General features: G+C 43.2%; 2 protein-coding genes across 4 annotated transcripts; one reads left to right on the top strand and one right to left on the bottom strand.

Annotated features, from left to right (window-relative positions):
* The first annotated feature begins 6 nt into the window (after window positions 1–6).
* On the top strand, window positions 7–13,072 carry LOC143104664 (actin-associated protein FAM107A). Of its 3 annotated transcripts, XR_012983115.1 has the most exons (6): window positions 7–1,942; window positions 3,502–3,559; window positions 4,492–4,705; window positions 5,188–5,341; window positions 5,733–5,887; window positions 12,987–13,072. XR_012983115.1 is itself a non-coding variant. In XM_076268824.1 (5 exons), the coding sequence occupies exons 1-5, from the start codon at window positions 1,919–1,921 to the stop codon at window positions 5,905–5,907; spliced, it is 621 nt and encodes a 206-aa protein (XP_076124939.1). In that variant the 5' UTR covers window positions 7–1,918; the 3' UTR covers window positions 5,908–6,999. The 3 variants fall into 3 exon arrangements, 2 of the variants coding, with proteins under 2 accessions (XP_076124939.1, XP_076124940.1); XM_076268824.1 differs by lacking the exon at window positions 12,987–13,072 and having other exon boundaries at window positions 5,737–6,999; XM_076268825.1 differs by lacking the exon at window positions 12,987–13,072 and having other exon boundaries at window positions 5,733–5,916.
* camk1a (calcium/calmodulin-dependent protein kinase Ia) lies at window positions 8,507–20,487 on the bottom strand. The gene is made up of 10 exons (XM_076268819.1): window positions 20,465–20,487; window positions 18,413–18,487; window positions 18,104–18,242; window positions 17,609–17,735; window positions 16,303–16,378; window positions 14,163–14,275; window positions 13,835–13,913; window positions 13,606–13,693; window positions 13,122–13,293; window positions 8,507–11,369 (listed from the first exon to the last, which is right to left on the bottom strand). Exons 2-10 carry the CDS (start codon window positions 18,418–18,420, stop codon window positions 11,278–11,280), a joined length of 894 nt encoding a protein of 297 aa, XP_076124934.1. The 5' UTR covers window positions 18,421–18,487; window positions 20,465–20,487; the 3' UTR covers window positions 8,507–11,277.
* Window positions 20,488–20,914: the final 427 nt, after the last annotated feature.

The following is a 20,914-nucleotide window of genomic DNA, read 5'->3' as shown; positions in this document are numbered from 1 at the left end:
ATATGTCTTCGATGTACCTCTTCCAATGTGAGATGTTATGCAAAAATGGATTACGTTGTTCGTTGAAGACTGTTTGGTGTTCAAAAAATCCACAGTAGAGAGAAGCAAAGCTGGGGGCCATTTTGGCACCCATACTTATCAATTTGGAGTCTTTCACATACTGTAGGAAGGTAAGTGCATTACTAATGACTGAAGGAAGTGGTCCACAAAAGCTGATATATTTTCTGTCAAAGATCCGATAGCTGCGACAATGGGTCGACCAGGGTCTTTTTTATAAAGGAGTTTTCAGTGTGCGGACTAACGTCATTTTTTATTGCAAAAGAAATGTGCTCAAATGTGAATGTTTCATGTACATTTATTCATTAGGCACACACTTTTATCCAAAGCCACTTACATACACTGCCTGGCCAAAAAAAGGTCACACACTCTAATGTTTCGTTAGATTACAGCACACATTTGCAGTGGCATCGCAAGCTTCTGCAATGTCACAACATTTATTTTCGTTCAGCGTCGCGTAAATTTTTCGCCAAGATCTTGTATTGATGATGGGAGATTCGGACCACTGCTCAGTCTTCTCCAGCACATCCCAAAGATTCTCAATGGGCTTAAGGTCTGGACTCAGGGGCAGCCGTGGCCTACTGGTTAGCGGTTCGGACTTGTAACCGAAGGGGTGCCGGTTTGAACCCCGACCAGTAGGCACGGCTGAAGTGCCCTTGAGCAAGGCACCTAACCCCTCACTGCTCCCCGAGCGCCGCTTTTGTTGCAGGCAGCTCACTGCGCCCGGATTAGTGTGTGCTTCACCTCACTGTGTGTTCACTGTGTGCTGAGTGTGTTTCACTAATTCACGAATTGGGATAAATGCAGAGACCAAATTTCCCTCACGGGATCAAAAGAGTATATATACTTATACTTATACTCTGTGGTGGCCAATCCATGTGTGAAAATGATGTCTAACGCTCCCTGAACCACTCTTTCACAATTTGAGCTTGATGAATCCTGGCATTGTCATTTTGGATATGCCTGTGCCATCAGGTAAGAAAAACTGATGGAATAAGTTTCATTCAGTATATTCAGATAGTGCTCTTACCTATTTGCTTAGTTAAATCCAGGTGGTGACCTTTTTTTCGGCCAGGCAGTGTATGACAATTATGTTACAAGGGTTTCAGTCCAATTAAGTAATATAAATTATTTTAGTAATCCTTTTTTCATCCTTTTGTCAGTGGAATACTAACTCTTGTTGTTCTGCACATGAAAGATGTGAAACCATTTTAGACACTAACATGATTTGATTTCTTCATGAGCCATGACCAGTACAGAGTGAGACATTTGGATTATTATTTAGTCCATTTTGAGAACTACCTATATATCACTGCCACTGACCCACTGAATTGAGCTCTATTCCTCTGTCATCTTTGACTGTAATATCCTGATCATCACTGTTAATCATCAGGTTTGCCTCTCCCCTCTTCTCTCACCCCCTCCTCCCTCACTCTCTTTCTCCCCTTCTGTGTTTCTCTCTTTACCCTTCTCTTGCCCTTCCCTCCTCTCCCCCCTTCTCTGTCAGTCTGTCTATGTCTCTCCCCTTCTCCCTCTTTCTCTCTTCCCCTTTACTGTCTCTCTCCGCTTCTCTCTCTTTTTCTCTCTCTCCCCGTCTCTCTTTCTCCCCCTTCTCTATCTCTCCCCTTTTCTCTCTCTCCCCTTCTCTTTCTCTCTCTCTCTCTCTCTCTCTCTCTCTTCTCTTCTCTATCTCTCTCCCCTTTTTCTCTCTCTCCCTTCTCTGTCTCTCTCTCTTTCTCCCCCTTCTCTACCCCCCATTTTCTCTCTGTGTCCCTGAGGGGCAGAGGGGTTGCCTTTCATCTCTGGGGCTCTCATCAGATCCCACCCTGGCAGCAGCCAGTCTAGAGTGGTCTGGGGAGATATGGGAGTCACCCATGGGAAAAAAGTAAGAGCCTTTCCTTACTTGTGTGACGGTTCTGTGTGTTGTGGTAGTGGCCACCGTAGCTGAGCCCCTGGAGGGTCCCACTAGGGAGATGTATGCAGGGCAGAGAGGGGGTCAAACAGGTGTCTGTGAGGTACGCTGAGTTGCTGTACATCAAAGTGTTTGTGGTCTGGTTAGCCAGCTGGTCAACCCAAAGTGTGGCATGTGCATTTTTGATTTTGGATTTCATTTTTCATAATGATGTATCCAGAGATTAGTATAGCATTCACTTGTCATGAAAATGAAAAAAATATGAATGCTCATAAATCACTAAGTTGTGTTTAAGTTGTACATTTTAGTTGTGTCAACACCGGCTAATGAAACAGAATAAAATGATGGGATCTATACAGCACAGTCAAATTCCTATTGCTCCTACTACTGCACAACGGAGGAGATGAGATTGAAGTTCAGAGGCTGGTTAGCTTCAGTTTGTTTGAAACCTATGTAAGGTACTTTCATTTAGCAATTAAATTGAAGTGTTGAATATGTATTGTTATACGTATGGAAGGTTTTGCAATGTTTTGTTGTTTATGTAGATTTTGCTATATATTACATTCAATTGTTCTATTAAACCCAGACACTATGTTGCTTATTCGTTTCTCCTTTAAGCTAAACTTTAAACATTGCTAGAGTCTAATTTGGCTTTTACTTTAGTCATTTGCATGTTTGTGTTTCTTGATATGATGCTATATTTCCAGTGCCGTGTCACGTTGTATTAACTCATCTGCCTTGCAAATGACCCCCTAGAAAGCCTAAACCAGTCAAACAGCATCCTATCAGCAATTATCTCATGGAGAACTATCTACATGTGAGCAGAAAAAAGGGGGTGGGGGGGGTGGGGGGCAGAATCACAGGCGTATAAAAGTGCAAAAAAAAAATATCTTCTAGTAATGATGTGGCAAAACTCCAGTTTGTCCTAGAAGCTTTTTCATCCGGCTTTGCTTGACCCAACATATCGCTCAGGAACACAATGGCTCCCTTGTGTTGCCGTAGCATTGCCTCCCACACACTGGCCCATTGTCCACTTAATCACTGGCCTGGAGAATTAGAATCCTCGTTGAGAGGCCAGTAGAGTGATAAGGGAAATGTTTGGTGAGGTGAGGCTGTGCACGCTGTTTATTTCTCTTATCATTCTGCATGAAAAACAACTTGCAAAAGCGTAGTACTTTTGTCACACAAAACCATTTTAAACAAAAGTAAAATTCAGGAATGCTGTCAAGAGTGTTGCGACATTGTTACACAGGTTAGCTGAAGCTGTTGAATATGTTCAGTTCATAGATGGACGAAGGCTGTTTTGATATTGGTGATTTTTTTTAAACGTTTTGTCTTTTTACACTCTCACGTTGGATTTCTCTCCAAAACACTGAACCCTGACGCTTTTAATAGAGCCAAAGATAGTATTTTTTCTTCCCTCATAGGTATTATTTGCGAGTAAACATGTAATGTGTTATAGACTTGTTTTTCCTTGTGTGTAACTGTGCAAATCTTTTGGGCTTTGGCATAACTTTGTCCATATCTTCTAGACAGATCATGACCTTCCATATTCATGCTCAAGTTATGGAAAGCCTCTGAGCAGGCCTGGTAGGTACAGCTCAAAGCAATATAATTCTACTACTCCCTAAAGGGCAGTGCTGCATGTTGATTTAGTAATTCAACTCCTGTAAGCTATCAATGTCAGTATCAGTTAGTCATTCTGTCTGTCACAGCTTGCCCATTTGTTTATTCCAATGTAAATATGTTGAGAATAGATGACCTATTATTACTACTCCCCATGTTTACCATATCAAATGTAAATATTGAAACATTGCACATTCAACAATACTGTTTTCATTACACCATGCCTTAACCCATTCGCGCTGGATGCTGCATGACGCAAACATTGACCCTCCCGCTGGATGCTGCGTAGCGCAGCATGCTTTTTATTTCATGTTTCTAGGTGCTACAGAGGCTTAGATATTAAATTTTGGTAGACGTTGACAATTTTTAGTATTTTTTCAGAAAACCCTCAGGAAATAAGGTTATTTAGTCTAGAATGCCATAGGATTCTATAGGCGTTTTTAGCAGGCATTTTAGGAGTAAATGGGTTAAAGCAACACCGAAGAACTTTCCCTCTGTCGCACGCACGCTATTTGTTTATCCAGCACCGGCTTTGCAAATAATGATGTCCCCAGACAAGGTAGAATATGTTGCACGATTTATGAAAGTACGATGTATTGCGACATCAGATGCAAGTCAAATTTGTAGTTTCTTATGTCTCATTCCATCAAACTACAGACCCGCTACCCGATCTGGCAAACTTACATAGTGCGGTTATAGCCGATAGAGGGCCGCAAAGCGAATGCAGAAGTGCCGTTCACCCTGTTACAAGTTGATGAACCACTGAAACGATTTTGGAAACATTATTTTAAGGTACAAAAAACTCTTTGGTGTTGCTTTAAGTATATTTTGTGTCCCTTTAGCTGTAGGCTACTAATGTAAATTCATGTCCATGTAAATTCTTTAATGGGTCACAGTGCCAAGGCCTGGGCCGGACTCGCGCGAGTCGTCGCGGATCCAGAGGGACAGGGCACTTGAGCTGCCCGGCAGGGCCTCCCCATCCCTCTCGACCCACTCACACTCCTCGGAGCCGGGTCAGGAGGCGCTGATCCAGCCCAAGAAGCTGGTCAATCCTGTCAAGGTATCCAGGAGCCACCAGGCCCTGCACAGGGAGCTGCTGCTGAGCCACAGGTGAGTAGGCTATATGTTGGGGGCAGTCTAGAGCAGATTTAGTGAGGGATGAGAAGAGTGAGTTGCAGTAGTTTATGAGGAGTTTCTACTCTCTTCTGGTCTCAATTGGCTTACGTTTCTTAGATGGAAAAGATGATTGGTCAAATACTGTATAACCTCTAAATTACATAGGTTTGGATGGTCAAAAGAGGATAGAAGAGTTTTATTGTGGTCTTGCAGCAGGGTTATCCATCGCCCAGTCCCTGATGGCAGAGACATTTAAGGAGGATAGCTTTCATAAAACAGAGAGTTGGATATCATCAGCAACCAAATGATCAGCAAGCAATGTTAAAATGATAATCTGTAATCTGTGTAATCCCCCTGGCATTGTGCTGTGTCTGTGTCTGTGTGTGTGTCTGTGTCTGTGTGTGTGTGTCTGTGTGTGTGTGTGTCGGTGTGTGTGTCTGTGTGTGTGTGTGTGTGTCTGTCTGTGTGTGTGGCAGGCGGCCAGTGGCAGAGGAGAAGCCAGAGCTGCAGCGGGTCCTGGAGCACCGGCGGCGGCAGCTACAGATCAGGCAGCGCAGGGAGGAGGAGCAGAAGAGGAGGACCTCACCACTGGAGCAGGAGCTGCACAAGAGGCAACAGAAGCTGGACATGGTACACACACACACACTACACATACACTACACACACACACACACACACACACACACACACACACACACACTACACATACACTACACACCACACACACACCGCCGTAAGCCTACTGGTTGGGGCAGCCGTGGCCTACTGGTTAGCGCTTCGGACTTGTAACCGGAGGGTTGCCGGTTCGAACCCAGACCAGTAGGAAGCGGCTGAAGTGCCCTTGAGCCCTAACCTCAGTTTGATAGTTTGTTGTTATTTCCAGTGAGAGATGTACAAGGCCATAGAGTACATATTGAGATACCACTTAAGCCTTCATCATCTACTGAATATTAACCTTCCTGATTTCTTCATTACTTGCATGCTACCTACTGTAACTCAGTGTGTTTCCCTGCTGTTTCAGTTAGAGAGAGAGCTGGACAACCAACGGGTTCTGGCTGCGAGCGAGCCCGAGTTCATCAGAGTCAAGGACAGCCTGCGGAGGAGCACCAGCCTGGTATAGAGACACAAAGAGGGAGACGCGGAGAACCGACTGCACGGATGGACGCTGTGTATTGGGTGGGCCAAGAGCTCTGTGAGCTGTGATACTGTAGGAGATTTAAGGGTTACACTTTCCTTGACAGTGTCGACATAAGAGTGACATGACACTGTCATGAACGTATTCATAAACAAGTCATAAACGTTTATGACATAACACTTCTGTTATTAAGTGACATTCGGTTTTGTCATAACAAGTTAGGGTTAGGTTTAGGGTTGGTGTTAGGATTAGGGTTAGGTTTCATTTGTTATGACAGTGTCATGTGTTCATGACACTGTCATGTCACTCTTATGTTGATACTGTCAAGTAAAGTGTTACCGATATAAGTTGTGCTGGGAAAGCTGGCGTATGGCGTGACACTTGAGAGAAGAGTAGCGAATCAAGAAGCTGTGCGAGAGAGAGCAGTAGTTTGGTCTTTCAGAACATGTGTTCATCCCCTTTGGCTTGAGCCAGTAGTACTGACACACGCACATGTAAGTTGTGTTAACATAGCATCTGTCTACAGGGTCTGTGTATGTGTAGCCAAGCAGTTTTGTTTGTAGAGTGTGGAGTGCTTTTTCTATTAGTCTTGACATGTAACTACACAGAACACGTAGACAACAAACCAAGGTTGGCATGTGATATATGTGGAATAATTGAATCAGTCCATATAATAAACACGGAACTGAGACTTGAATGGGCGGGAATGAGCGGGTATTGTTTGGTGTTGTTGTATGATGTTTGTTTAAGGGAGGGGAATTCATCTCTTTGAATCACCGTCATCTCTCAACTAACTTCCTGTATTTGACGTGATGCATCCTCTTCTTGGACTACTCAAGCAAATACTGCAATGTTTTGAAATAGATTTTGTATTATGAAAGAGGGAATAGGTGTTGTAGAAAGTGAACAACAATAGAATGTAATATCTACATATGCAATACTGTATCTGTAGATGATGCTTAGCTCATTCACATATTAAGTATTCAGTCATCAACAGTGCCTGTAACAGCACACTGTGCATGTTTTTCTCAGAATCACTGAGATTAAATCGATACACAAATTATGATAAATCATCTATTTTAGAGGCCATGTTGGTTATTTCCATGCAATACTGTTCATGTAGGCTACAAAAATAAAAGAAACTTGAACTACAGCTGTGCATTGAGGCTTACAAAAACTTTTTTGGTCAATCTAGTGCATATTTCATTGTCAAAGGAGTTGAAAGGAGGCTACCGCTCTGCAATGGCAAAATATTCAGGCAGCCAAAAACAGTTTTTTGTTTTTTTTTGCCTCGGCTGCAAGTCACTCAGGCTAGGAAACTCAAAATAGCCACAATGTTGTTGTTGGTGGTGTGTGTGTGTGTGTGTGTGTGTGTGTGTGTGTGTGTGTGTGTGTGTGTGTGTGTACAACACCATCTGTTCATTAAATAAGCCTGTTTACAGATGCAACAGAACACGCAATGCATAGACAAGGGATTTTTATTTCAGATCCTGCTACCATATCTCTAAGCTTACAAGTCAGTGGCCTCTTGAGTGTTGATGCGTAACCCATGATGCATTGCATCCATACATTAGTAGCTCAAAACAGCTTTTACAAAAAAGGATATACAATATATATAAATATATATATATATATATATATATATATATATATATATATATATATATACATATATAATATAAAATACACACTTGTGTATTGAAATAACCAGTGCTTCTGTGCTGACTCATCACAGTCAATTGAATAATTTACTCAGCAAAACAAACAAACGAACAAACCAAACATGTATAAAAAGATAGACACTGTACTTCACCCAATGAAACATAACAGCCTGGTTTAGCTGAAATGGACACCTAAGATAGGGACTAAGATAGATGGAGCCCTTCACACATCATTTGCATAACCGGCCAGCTCAAAACATTAATGAACAAAAATAATAAATGTTACTTAAAAATGTTGAACGCCCCATGACCTTACTACATTGCCATGTAGCAATTCTACATGCTGCAATATCTGAAGCTTCATTGATAAAACCATTTAACACATTTCTTCATGCTAGGGCTCAGTAATTAATGACTTTTTGGTGGACGCATCACTGAAGATATTCCACATCCTTGTTTTGCCATTATTACTGCGCTGACTGGTCCTGAATCTATTATGATAGCAGTAAGTTTGTTTTATCTATTTTGAGGGACATAAACTCTTTTCTGTAGTGTCCTCAGCGGTTAAGCCATTATGACTTGGGAAGTCAGACCCAGCAAGGATAGTCTGGTTGTGCAAGACCCCAGTGCTCCAGTGTGCCCCCACTGGCCTGAATGACCAAGCAGCCTTCCCTGCCCCCCTCACCTCCCACTGAGCCGTGAAGGGAAACCAAGCCTATCGATACAAATCAGTAATCAGGCCAATCGGCTGCTGAATGACCGCTGAAAGAGGCCGAAAGCACCAAGGCCGTATTCCAGAACCAAAAATTTGCCACTGCAACTAAACAAGGCAGGAGCAAGCAAAAAAACTAGGCGAGAATTAAGACAGCAAATGACGGCCCCAGCCGTGGCGCAACTGGCTGGGGCACCTGCACCGTACGCCAGCGACCCCGGTTCGATTCCCGCCCCATGGTCCTTTCCGGATCCCACCCCGACTCTCTCTCCCAATCACTTCCTGCATAAAAGGCCAAAAAAATATACTTAAAAAACAGCAAATGACTCATCACTGTTTAGAGGCTTTTCCACCTTAGCCTGAAGGATTTGCACACTGTTCAGCTCGTTTCTCCTGGAAGTGGAATTGTGATATGTTGCACAGCAGTCTGTTATCTTCTACTGTCAGTGTAGGATCACAACGCCTGTTTGTGCCTTTGGATTTGTGTGTATCATAAGGTCATACCCAGGATTACGGCTGTCTGATTATAATTCACTTTTCTAAGGCCCCTCACTCTCTGGATTCTCTCTGCTGTGCCGGTGACACTCTGGCTCTCCCATTTTTAGCGCCATGTCCAGTTATTCAAGGACTTCTGGTTGTCTAGTTATATGTTTAATTGAGGAGCAGTCTGAAAACCCCCCTATAGAGTCCCTCTAAGTGTCCGAACACACTCAGGCATTGTTATGCTGGAGACCCCCCTATAGAGTCCCTCTAAGTGTCCAAACACACTCAGGCATTGTTATGCTGGAGACGGTAACAGACGGTGGTGGTCTGTTCTATGAGGAAGGACTTTGGAAATCTCACTTCTGACTTCTGTGACTGACTGAACGATATCCTTCTCTTGCTAACTGAATTCGGTGTCAATCTGGTGGGGAGGCATGCAGATGTCATGTCTGGTGGTGCTGGATTAGCGTGGAGGAGGGTACCGACTTAGACATGCCCAGTTCCACAGAATGTGCCATTTTCTAACAGGGTATGTAACTGGAGCATTCTGCTGCAACAATTAGCTTTGACTATAATCAATGGAACTGGCTACACCAGGCTTGATAGCAATCCGTACATTCAAACAAATTAGTCTTCTAAAACTATTTTTACGTTCTGCAAATGGAGCACAGACCCAGTGTAGCCCTGACCTACGATTTTAGACTTGCAGGGACCTGGGTTGGGAGCCTCCAGTGGAGAACTTGCCGTCTCCAGTGAACTTAGTGAACAGAGCTCCTCAGCTCCTTAGCATCACGGCACTAGGGAAGAGGCAGCACAGCTGAGTTAGAGGTCACGTTAACTACTATGCGTAGGTCACCTTTGGCAGTGAAAAAAAAACAAAACAAAAAAACATTGTGTTGCCCACTTTATACTTGGTTTTAACAGCAAAAGTGTGTACTGTCTTGGGGGAATAATAATAATAATGATAATAATAGTAGTAATATAATGTAATAATGACATATTTATATGTACACATGTGTATATTTAAATGTTTTATAAGTTGTTCATCGCTCATCGCTTACATGTAAACATTAACCAGATCATGCAAACATTGGACTTCCTCTACGGAGGTGCACAGTACAGTAGACAGAGAGCACAAACGTGAGATCCCTTCCCTCTGTCTAGAGAGCGAGCGAGCGAGCCAGTGAGCCAATGAGAGAGAGGGGTAAACAGGACAACAACGATTCCACTTGCTCATCCTGTGCCAAAGCAAAACTGTGGAAATTCAGAAGGGAGACTACCTGCCAGAAGTGTTTTCCTAACCTACCATTAACTGCTGTAGACATGTTCTCTCTGGGCATGCTTTTGCCTTCATGCTTGCCACTTGCGCTTACTCCTCACGTCAGAGACCGGGATGCTGGAGCTCCTTCGGTAGGATGGAAGGGTCTATGCATCACATATGTATGAGCTGTTGTCACGTCATGTGGCTGCTGTGTCATTTGGGCCTCTGCGAGTGCGATGTGTGAGGGACAGTGAGGGAACCACAGACGACAGCTCTTTCTCTCGCACTCATGTCTAACAGGGCCGTGGGGCCCCAAGGCTGGTGCTCATGGGATCTCAGTTTGTGCCTCAGAGAACAGAACAGCCATTAGGCCCCCATCTCCACGTCCATAACATTTTATATTATAATCCCACTTATGCATGCAAACCCTCCTCACCAGTACTGTTACACAAATCCAGTCTGACATGGAATACAGAGTTCAAGTGTTGCAATTATCCTGATTCCTCCCTAGTCCAGGCAGGGGCCAACCCAGAGTGCATTGTTCCAAGGGTGGAGATCCAAACAGATAACAGAAACAGAAATAATGTCTTAAAAATGAAAACAAAAAATGCCAAGTCATTAGCATAGTGTTTTAGGATTATTTGGGAGTGCACAATTTTGTACAGTTTGCTGCGTGAAATCTAACGTATGTATGTGAGTGCAAATGGAATTTAATGATTTCAGAGCTGAATCTAAATTGGAATCTTGGAGTTAGAAGGTTCATACACACTACTTTCCTTCCCTTTTCTAATGCTATGAAAGCCAATGAGTTGGATGAAGACTTTGAGCCAACAATATGCCTGAATCCCTTCCTGTGCTATATTGGTCCTCCCGCACTTCTTTCTCTGGTCTCTTGGGGCCAGACTTGATTGTGGCGATTACCTTACACATCAGATGGCAGCTTTACATTTAGCCTGTGAAATGTGTCTCTGTGAACAACTGACTAGCTGGCTTCTAAAGCCTGCTTCACAAGAGCTCCAATCTCCGCTGGACTTTTCTGTGGCTGTTCCTGTCCCAGCTCTATAACTTCTTCACTGGCTCCGTTCCAACCCACATTCAGGGCCCATAGCTGTGTCTAGGCATGTTTAATAAAGCTACATCTGGCCCCAGGAGACCACTTTCTCCCACTCTCACTTATGTCGACACAGCTCCTTCTAGTGGACGCTGGTGGGATAACTCTGTATTCCAAGCCAAACTGGTGGTGGTTTTAAAGGGGGGGAGGGGGTGCTTGGGTGATGGGTCAGATTCTGTGTTCTAGGTTCTAGGTTGTTGTACTCAGACCCGACTGGACGGTCGACAGCAGTAGGTGCAGCTCCTCAAGCTGTCACGGTCTGCGCTGCCCCTGCGTTCCTCTCCACACTGAGAACCTGTCCAGAGAGAGAGAGAGAACCACAGTTATATCCACAGTTTATCTTTAGGCCGAGACGGAAAGCACTTCCCTTACTCAAGTAGAAGTAGAAATACTTGTGTTAAAAAATACTCTAGTAAAAGTAGAAGTAGGCCTACTGATTTAACTTCTTTACTCAAGTAAAAGTAACAAAGTACAGGCTTGGAAATGTACTTAAAGTATAAAAGTAAAAGTAGTCTTGTGAATGACAACCATTTTTTATGCAACGGTACCTGGACCACACAATGTTACTAGAGTGCAAGAGTGCCAGTCTATGACTATAACTAGGCTATGAATTCTGTGAACACGGTAAGGTGGACTGCACCATGCGGTATTAGATTTTTAGAAAAGGTATTCAGAACATGTTTGATGATGGTGGAGGTTATTGTCCAATGTTTATAACAATACAAGTGGCATTAAGTGGTTCATAGGGTGTTGATGAGTGCACATATTGTTATTGTGGATAATACAGTGTGACTTTTAAATATAAACAAATATAATACAAATATTGGTGAATAAACTCTTTTGAGAGGTGAATAAACTCTAATAAGAGGTGGATAAACTATTTCTGAAATTTCAGAGGTGGGTACTGCGTTTAGCCTCCACTATATCCCTGTTCAAGACCCAATGCTGCATCTACTTATTGCTAAGAATATACAGTAGGCTACACTGCAGCTAGAAGTTAAGCGGCAAAAGGCGAGGAGAGGAGGAGGGCATTTTTGACTTTTGACATTTTTGACATACTACTAGGCCTACGTGCTAACGTTACTGCCATCAAGCTGCAATGATTTGCCACGAATGAATGCCTCCCAAATCTGTCAAGTCATCTTTGGTGCGTCAAGTGCAACGTATATTCCCATCCGCTATTGATGACGCGAACAATAATAACGGTAACTCCACTGAAATTATTTGAAATTAAAGTAACGAGCCATTTTGTAAAATGTAAGGAGTAGAAAGTACCGATATTCGTGTTAAAAATGTAAGGAGTAAAATTAAAAAGTCGCCTCAAAAATAAATAGTAAAGTAAAGTAAAAATGATGTAGTATGGGGGCTCACGGACATGCCCCGGCCCAGAGTGTAGTGCTGTAGCTGCCTGGTTGCTTTAGTTGCTGGAGCTAGCAACTCGAGCTAGGTAAGACCTGATTGTTTTTGTTTGTTTTTTCGTACCGACAGTACTCGTGACCTTGAGAAACGGAGATCTATGTGAAAAATCACCGGATTTCTCCTTTAAGACTGTTTGGGACTATTTTGGTAGGCAAAGGATAAACAAACCAAAATGAACGATAGAAAACACAATTTGATGTCTTTAAACTTGATAAGTTGTAAGTGTAACTGTTGTTTAAAAGCAATATGGTAGCCTACCCGTGATCGTGGCGTTTGTAAAATATATACTAGTGTCCACACGGCACTATGTCATATACACTGCACTATCTGTCTACACGGTTCACATTGCACTTTTCTCCTTTTTTAGACTTCTGGTTAGACACTAACTGCACTTCGTTGTCTCAGTACTTGAGTTGCACATTGAGAATAAAGTTGAATCTAATCTAATCTAATATACCCACAGCTGTGACTTAATTATTCAATGTCTTTCTAGATGACCAAGCTGGTTATACCGTTCATACACACGATGATGCTGGTCATCCCAGTTTAAATTCTAGAAGAAAACAAGATCTCCGGAAGGAGGCCACCTCCACATCACCATTCCCTCACCAAAAGCACCAAAACCCACCATCTTCATCGTCTTCCTCCTCCTCCTCTGCCTCCTCGCCGACATCCTCGGTGGGCAGGAGTAGGTGTCCATGGCAGGGGCTGGTGGGGGTGATGTGACTGGTGCCCTCCAGGCTGGTGCCGAGCTGCAGCCGCCTCATGTGCCGCACCACAGCTGTGGCATTGAACGCTTGCTGTGAAAGAGGACAAAGATGAAAGGTGGGCACAAGATGATGGGGAGGTCTAAATGTTGCACACTAATGCACTGAGAGTGTCAAGCAGGATGGGCATTTGAGCATGCAAAACATCCATACCTGTATTATGACTGATATAAAAAAAGTATTAATGCTTATCTCTGTTTTTCTTTATGAGATCAGCATATGTAATTTTGGTGTACAAAAAGTAATGAATATACTGTATCTGTGCTATGATACTATATCTATGCTATGATATTGTATTTATGTTATGATACTGTATTTATATGGAGACCATACTGTACCACTCACCTTCCATTTGCTTTTTGCAAAGTTCTTCTTGATCTGAGCACTGACAGATTCGTGGATATTCTTATCGAGAGCGGTATCGCCAGAAATCCTTCGGGGAAAAAAAAAAATAAAAAATAAAAGGTAGAATCAGAACAGGGATTACAGTGACAATTTGTGTGAAATGACTGAAGGATTTGTACATGGAGAGGAATGTGTTGAGGAACAAGAGCAGTGATTTTGAAGGTCGTACCAGGGGTGCTGTAAAGCCTGCTCACATGTGAACCTCTCCACAGAGTCCTTCTCCATAAGGTGGCAGATGAAATCTTTGGCTGCAGAAGATTACAGTCAAGGATTATTGAGAGAGGCTAGATGAACACATTTATTCTTAGCAGAGAGAGAGAGAGAGAGAGAGTTGTGCGTGTGTGTGAGAGAGACTGCAAGGGGGTGAATGAGTGTGAGTGTATCTCTGTGTCTGTATATGCAGGAGAGAGGAAAGGGAAAATGAGGCAGAAACATTGAGATTGAGTGACAAGAAGAGAGCCAGTGAAATTGGAGTAAGAGCAGGAAAAACAAGGTACCTGAGTCAGATATGTCATCCCAGTATGGAGAATCAAACTCATACTCTGCCTTGAGGATCTGCTCAAACAGCTTAGAGTCATTTTCATCATAAAATGGTGGATATCCGCATAAACTGAAAGACAAAAAATGCCATTGCCCATGACATTTACAACACACAACTGGTCTTCACTAAATACAGCTTGCTGTCCAAGACAATATCCATGGCCTGCAGTTGTTTCACAGGAGCTGTTAAGCTCTAAACAAATTAACATTGCCTACAAAAGGTATTATGGTGCCAGTCCTGGTAGGCAGAGGGGAGATTTGCCAGGAAATTTGGACCCTTTAAACTATAGACTGTTCTATATATACAGTCTATGCTTTCAACTGCATAAACAAACATGTGTGTTCGTAAGTCATTCCCAGTGGCACAGAAAACAACACTGAGCTAATGGTAACTTGGGGACAAACAAACAAACAAACATTGGCATTGGCATTAAAGGAGAATTCCGGTGTGATATTGACCTAAAGTGTATTGGAACATGATACCGAGTGTGAACGTATGTCTCATAGCCCATCTCGGCTTGTCCCCTGCACTCCAAAATCTGGCGCTAGTTAGCCGATGCTACCAACAGCTTTTTCAATGGTGGTGCTTCGGCATCGGGCTAGCCATGCAAATAAATCACTGTTTTACACCATTTACGAGGCTCAATGTATCTCCACACTTCATTGGTAGACTTCCGAGGACCCTGACATTTAAAACGAGACATTGAGAACTATGAAAAAGCAATGGTAGTTTACTTACAAGACGATTTATACAGACAGTATCTTCACGAAGTTTAGCGTTTGCAGCCATCTTGAATTTAGTCACGATAAGTCGAGCGACGAGTAAGAATGAACAGGTATGATAAGGGATCAGATTCCAAAAATAATTCCGTGGAAATGCATGGATTCCAGTTTCTTCCAGTAGCAACAACTGGAATCCATGCATTTCCATAGAATTATTTTTGGAATCTGATCCCTTATCATACCTGTTCATTCTTACTCGTTGCTCGACTTATCGTGACTAAATTCAAGATGGCTGCAAACACTAAGAGTCTGTCTCAAATGGTGTACTTACGTGAGTACACTTTCGTGTAGTACACTATGTGCACTGTGTGCTTACTGGCGGAGTGCGCAAATTTTAACAAAATAGTATTGTCTCATATCAAACACTAACTCCGTGCACTTCACGGAAATGACGATCGCAAACATTTTAATATAACTTTATTGGCATCCTCAACTCGACAGTGACATGGTCATACTGTGTCAAAACATGAACCGTTTATGTTATAACTTGCTTGTACCTCCTTAAAGTCTGTTTTCCACTGCTGCTGCTTCAGCTTTCTCAACCGCGATTTCCACGAGTTTGAAAACGCTCCCTCCCCTTCCGCTATCTGGCCAAGATGGCGTCCGTTAAGGGCGAAAAGTGTCCAGCGTTGCACACTCAGCTTTTTGACCGTTATGAGTGCACCATCCGGGAACTTGCAGCGCCCTTCGTGTCGTTGGAATTGTCAGTGTGAACACCCTCATGCACTCAAATTAGGTATTGTAAGTGCAGAAGTACGCGATTTGAGACAGGCTCTAAACTTCGTGAAGATACTGTCTGTATAAATCGTCTTGTAAGTAAATGACCAGTGCTTTTTCAAAGTTCTCAATGTCTCGTTTTAAATGTGAGGGCCCTCGGAAGTCTACCAATGAAGTGTGGAGATACATTGAGCGTCGTAAATGGTGTAAAACAGTGATTTATTTGCATGGCTAGCCCGATGCCGAAGCACCACCATTGAAAAAGCTGTTGGTAGCATCGGCTAACTAGCGCCAGATTTTGGAGTGCAGGGGACAAGCCGAGATGGGCTATGAAACATACGTTCACACTCGGTATCATGTTTCAACACACTTTAGGTCAATATCACACCGGAATTCTCCTTTAAGGAAGTCCTATCCCCATTTTTTAACTACATAATGACAAGCCTTATACAAACATACACACACACACACACTCACTCTTAACTACATAATGACAAGCCTTATACAAACATTCACACACACACACACACACACACACACACACACACACACACACACACACACACACACACACACACACACACTCACATGACTTACAGAATGTAAGAGATGACGCCAATAGACCAACAGTCAACTGCTTTGCTGTAGGGCTTCTGCGCCAACACTTCAGGGGCTGTCAGGCACATAGCAGACAAGCCACAGTTTATGGCAGAGAAACAGATAAAGGGTGTGTGTGTGTGTGTGTGTGTGTGTGTGTGTGTGTGTGTGTGTGTGTGTGTGTGTGTGTGTGTGTGTGTGTGTGTGTGTGTGTGTGTTTGTGTGAGAGAGAGAGAGGTGGAATACCTCTCTGGTCTCTATTTAAGCTCTCATTTAATTCTCTTTGATTAATTTATTGGCTTTGCGGGGCCTTGGGTAATGTCACAGAGAGAGGGAAAGAGAGAGCACTTCTGAAGTGCTAACTGTTGACACACGGAGCACTTGAACAGGTAGGCCAGCTCTCCAAGCACCTGAGGGACCAGTATGCACTGGACTGAATATAAACAACAAGATTAATTACCAGTAGCAGAGAGAGAGAGAGAGAGAGGACAAAAGAGAGTGTATGGAAATTCCCTTACAGAATAAAAAAACAGATTGAAACTGAAACTGAGAGAAAGAATGCATGAAAGAAAGGATGGCAAAAAAGTACATGCTAAGCGGGGTGCCATTGCACCGCGGTGGTGTCAACGTCTCATACCATGAACAGACCCCCATGCCTACAGGACCCATGTCGGACCCTGATCTGAGGTCATTTACCGAACCCATCCCACTCATCTCTTGTCGTCTCTTCACTGCCTGGTAGCCTGGAAAATCCAGACCCTGATAATCTAGAAAGATTAAGGGTCTGGCAAAGAACAATGTAATGGCCCAACTCGAGGGGCGGCAACAAGCATGCATTTAAAATTCTCACTGCACGCAATTAGATAACACTAGACCATGTTTACTCTGAATGATTTCGGACTTCGACACAATCGGATAACACTACGACCAATGTGTACTCTCCTCCAACGTTGCAGTGCTGTCTTCATCAGTTTAGCTGGTTCCCCAGAATGTTAGGGTAAAAGTAACGTGCATCATTGCTCTTTGACAGAGTGTCTCGCAGAGACAATTTCATTGTGCTCTTGCGAGAACTCTGGATTTCCAGGGTAACTGCCTGGGCTAATACAGACTCAAAGTCCCCAAATACAACTTTTAAATGTATATGATCTCTATGTGATTACCATGTCATATGACCTATGACTAACTGCTACTAGATTACTTACATTAAATTGATAGATACAAGATGCTAAAAGAAAGAAAGAAAGAAAGAAAGAAACACAGAAAGACAGAGAGTAGTTCTTGTTCATGTGTAAAACACTGTACTGACCCACATATCCAGGGGTACCGCAGGCTGTAGACATCACACTCCCAGAGTCTTCAATCTTGGACAAGCCAAAGTCACTGATCATGATTTTGGAGTCCTCCTCCATGCTGTAGTATAGCAGGTTCTCTGGCTGGAAATGAAGAATGGATGAGTAAGCACATCCCATAGAGATTACTGTGAACAGTTCAAACAGGAGTCTAACTCTTCGCAAAGGATTACAAGGTTTAGAATGAAATTAGGTCCTGAAAAGTGAGACTACTAAACAACTGAAGCACAACTAATATTGAAACATGCCAGCCCTGGATATTTTTTATGATTATACAGTATGCATTACTGTGACAGCAACACAAACACTTTCACTTGAGCAGTTAATAACTGAACTGTAAGAAATATATGAGTCATGACAGTCACATGACTCATACACTATTTATGTATCTCAGAAAAGAAAAAAAAAACACTAGGCAAAGACGAGACAAATGCAGACACAACTTCCAGTACCTTCAAGTCCCTGTGCACAATGCCCATATCGTGGAGATACTTGACCGCATCCAGGATCTGACAGATGAGTTTACTGGCATCTCTTTCTGTGTAGAAGCCCTTTTCCACTATCCTGTCGAAGAGCTCCCCCCCTGACACCCTAAGAGGCAAGCACAGAAGTCATCTAACACTCAGTCATCATGGCTTTGAAATAAACACACACACAGACACAGACACACACACACACACACACACACACACACACACACACACACACACACACACATATATATATATATAGAGAGAGCAAGGTATTTGAAGAGAACTTACAGTTCCATCACCAGGTACAGGTGGGATTGACTCTCAAAGATATCTTCCAGGGTCACAATGTTAGTGTGCTTTATTCTGCAAAAAAAGTCCAACATTATACATGTATCTATGATATGCAGCACAAGACTTGCTTAGCTGTGAGGCTTCCACAGTTGACTTTATGATTAACATGTTGCTTCTCTCTTAATTGTGTGCCAAATCTCATTCCCATCTCATCAAGTCATTTTACAGTGATGGAGCAATTTTAGATTTCACTGATATGTCTCACAAATGCCATATGGACTTTATTGGGTGTGAAGGCCAACTGTAAATGTACATATTAAATTGTGTCACTAGATGGCGATGATGATGCAGAGACACAACAAGGGTAACTAATTCAAGTCTCAGAGAGAGAGAGAGAGAGAGAGAGAGAGATGTATCTTACATTATTTTACAGTTTCTCGATTATGCTGGGTGGTATAAACAACCTTGACAAACTGCATCGTAAAAACTTCATCATTATTAGCATGGCTGACTATGAGGTGAACCGAGTGGAAAAAAACACATAACCACAGTGGATGAAACCGCATCTCTATCTTTATTTTATTACCATGTCATATGACCTGACCACGAGTACATTAATTAAATTACAATAGACACCGGACTGCACAAAGTCTCAAAGTAGCCTACGCCATGCTTTTCCTTTATGCTGCATCAACAGTAAAATGTAATTTATGGCGTTAGCAGCTGAGATTTGATTCGGTTATCTCTACCACTGATGGATGCAGCCCGCACAGTAAAGGAATTCTACACAGTAATCCATTTAACATCCATCGACTCCATCGAGTGACAGCACAGCTCTATGACTGACAGAAGTGTGCTTAAACTGAGACGTGCATGGTGAATAACAATAAAAAATGACATTCTCCTGTGCACTATAGCGCGGGAACCCTGGGCGCGTGTCGTGGCGCATGCAGGCAGGCACCTGCCTGACTGACTGATGGTTAGGGGTTGTTCGGGATCATTTGTATTCATTACTGGTGCAGATCTCTCCAGGCACGGACAAGACTGAGAGACCGAACCTGCGCAATTAGCATGTCATGGAAATTAATATCTGTCAGGTTGGAGGGGTTGCTGTGGTGGTCTCCATAGAGAGGCATCTGGTTGAATGTGCACACAGTTGCATGTGCATCCTCTCCCTCTCTCTCTCTCTCTCTCTCTCTCCCTCTCTCCAATCCTTTCCCACTACCAGCCCTTGTAATAATAGGAGTATTACAGTAGACTTAAGTGATCTTCTCAGCTCCCCTCTGTCTCTTTACATCTCTCAGTCATCAGTGCCTCGCTTCCCCTTCATTACTCTCTCTCTCTCTCTCCCCTCCCTCCATCTCTTTAGCTCTCCCTTCTTACACCCTCTCTTCCCTGTCTCTTCCTTTCCTTCACAACACTGCTGTAGGGAACCTCCATAACATCTCCACCTCTGTGTGTGCTGTTGCCCTGGCAACAGGGACACTAAAAATAGGTCTATCTTCTGTAGTCCTGACATTTCCGGCGCACAATTTCTAGCATTTTAGCACACTGATGCCATGCTTTTATCAGCCTAATTGCACACATTCGTTGCATTTCCGCAACCCCACACAGTGAAAAGGGAGGAAATGTTCTCCTGACTTCCTGATCGGTGTGCCTTGGAGGGGGGGAGGCATTGCATTGTGCGGCAGCAACATGCACCATTGACAGCACTGCATGAGCGTGTATGCAGAACGGATCTACCATTCATAAAAGATGGAGAGTGCTCCTGACTTGCTTTCATAGCTGCGGGTGAATTGGGCATACTTCTATTTCATGAATTTCAGAGCTGGATTGTTCGCTAAATAATTCACACACACCAAGGCACCATAACGTACCCCCAGCATACACTGAAATGATAAAACATGAGATGCCCCCCCATCTTCATCCCCATACTTAATTTTTTTGTCTGTAGATTCAGAGAGAACCTTGCTTTTCACAGCCAGACAGGGCATTGCAGCGCCACAGTCTTTCCTCAGAAAAGGAGGAGAAAAGGCTGGTTCATGTCACCTGTGCAGGACTGCAATCTCATTTTCAATGCTGTTCTCCTTGCCCTCCAGGGCCTTCTTTGGGATGCACTTGATGGCCACCAGCCTCTGGGTCCTCTTCTCCTCTGCCAGGACTACCTCGGAGAACGCCCCCCTGAAAAGACACAGCCATGAGAATAGCACCTCGCAGAACCAGGCAGGGGCCCGATTCACAAGCAAAAATAGCCTAAATGTGTTCTGAATTTGTCACAATATATAAAAAGGTGTCATTAACCACCCGGACAATTCTGAATGAATAAAAATATTGCCAAGTATAATAAATCAAGTTTGAAAATCAAACATGAAAAAATGGACGATATACTCTGGCCGCAAATGCTATGGGCACTGGGCTCTACAGTCGGCAAAAATACCTATAGTAAACCTGCATAGTGTTCTTCTAGAGACTACACCTGGGGCCGAATTCACAAAACCA

The sequence above is a fragment of the Alosa pseudoharengus genome, unplaced genomic scaffold (assembly GCF_046254945.1).
Source record: "Alosa pseudoharengus isolate Yale_2024_CS ecotype anadromous, Long Island Sound unplaced genomic scaffold, YU_APseudo_1.1 YU_APseudo_1.1_scf_5, whole genome shotgun sequence".
Classification (NCBI taxonomy): Eukaryota; Metazoa; Chordata; class Actinopteri; order Clupeiformes; family Clupeidae; genus Alosa; species Alosa pseudoharengus.
Note: the sequence above shows the minus strand (reverse complement) of the source record. Positions and strands in the feature narration are given on the sequence as shown.

What these genes read in the sequence shown, in the direction of transcription:
- LOC143104664 (XM_076268824.1), top strand. Translation starts at nt 1,919, where the DNA reads ATGGGAGTCACCCATGGGAAAAAA. An exon ending in GAGTCACCCATGGGAAAAAA is followed by an intron (nt 1,943 to 3,501) that starts GTAAGAGCCTTT and finishes CATATCTTCTAG; the next exon opens with ACAGATCATGACCTTCCATA. An exon ending in GGCAACAGAAGCTGGACATG is followed by an intron (nt 5,342 to 5,736) that starts GTACACACACAC and finishes TGTTTCAGTTAG; the next exon opens with AGAGAGAGCTGGACAACCAA.
- camk1a (XM_076268819.1), bottom strand. An exon ending in CAGGCTTTACAGCACCCCTG is followed by an intron (nt 13,694 to 13,834) that starts GTACGACCTTCA and finishes TTTTCCCCGAAG; the next exon opens with GATTTCTGGCGATACCGCTC. An exon ending in TTGCAAAAAGCAAATGGAAG is followed by an intron (nt 13,294 to 13,605) that starts GTGAGTGGTACA and finishes CCTCTTTCACAG; the next exon opens with CAAGCGTTCAATGCCACAGC.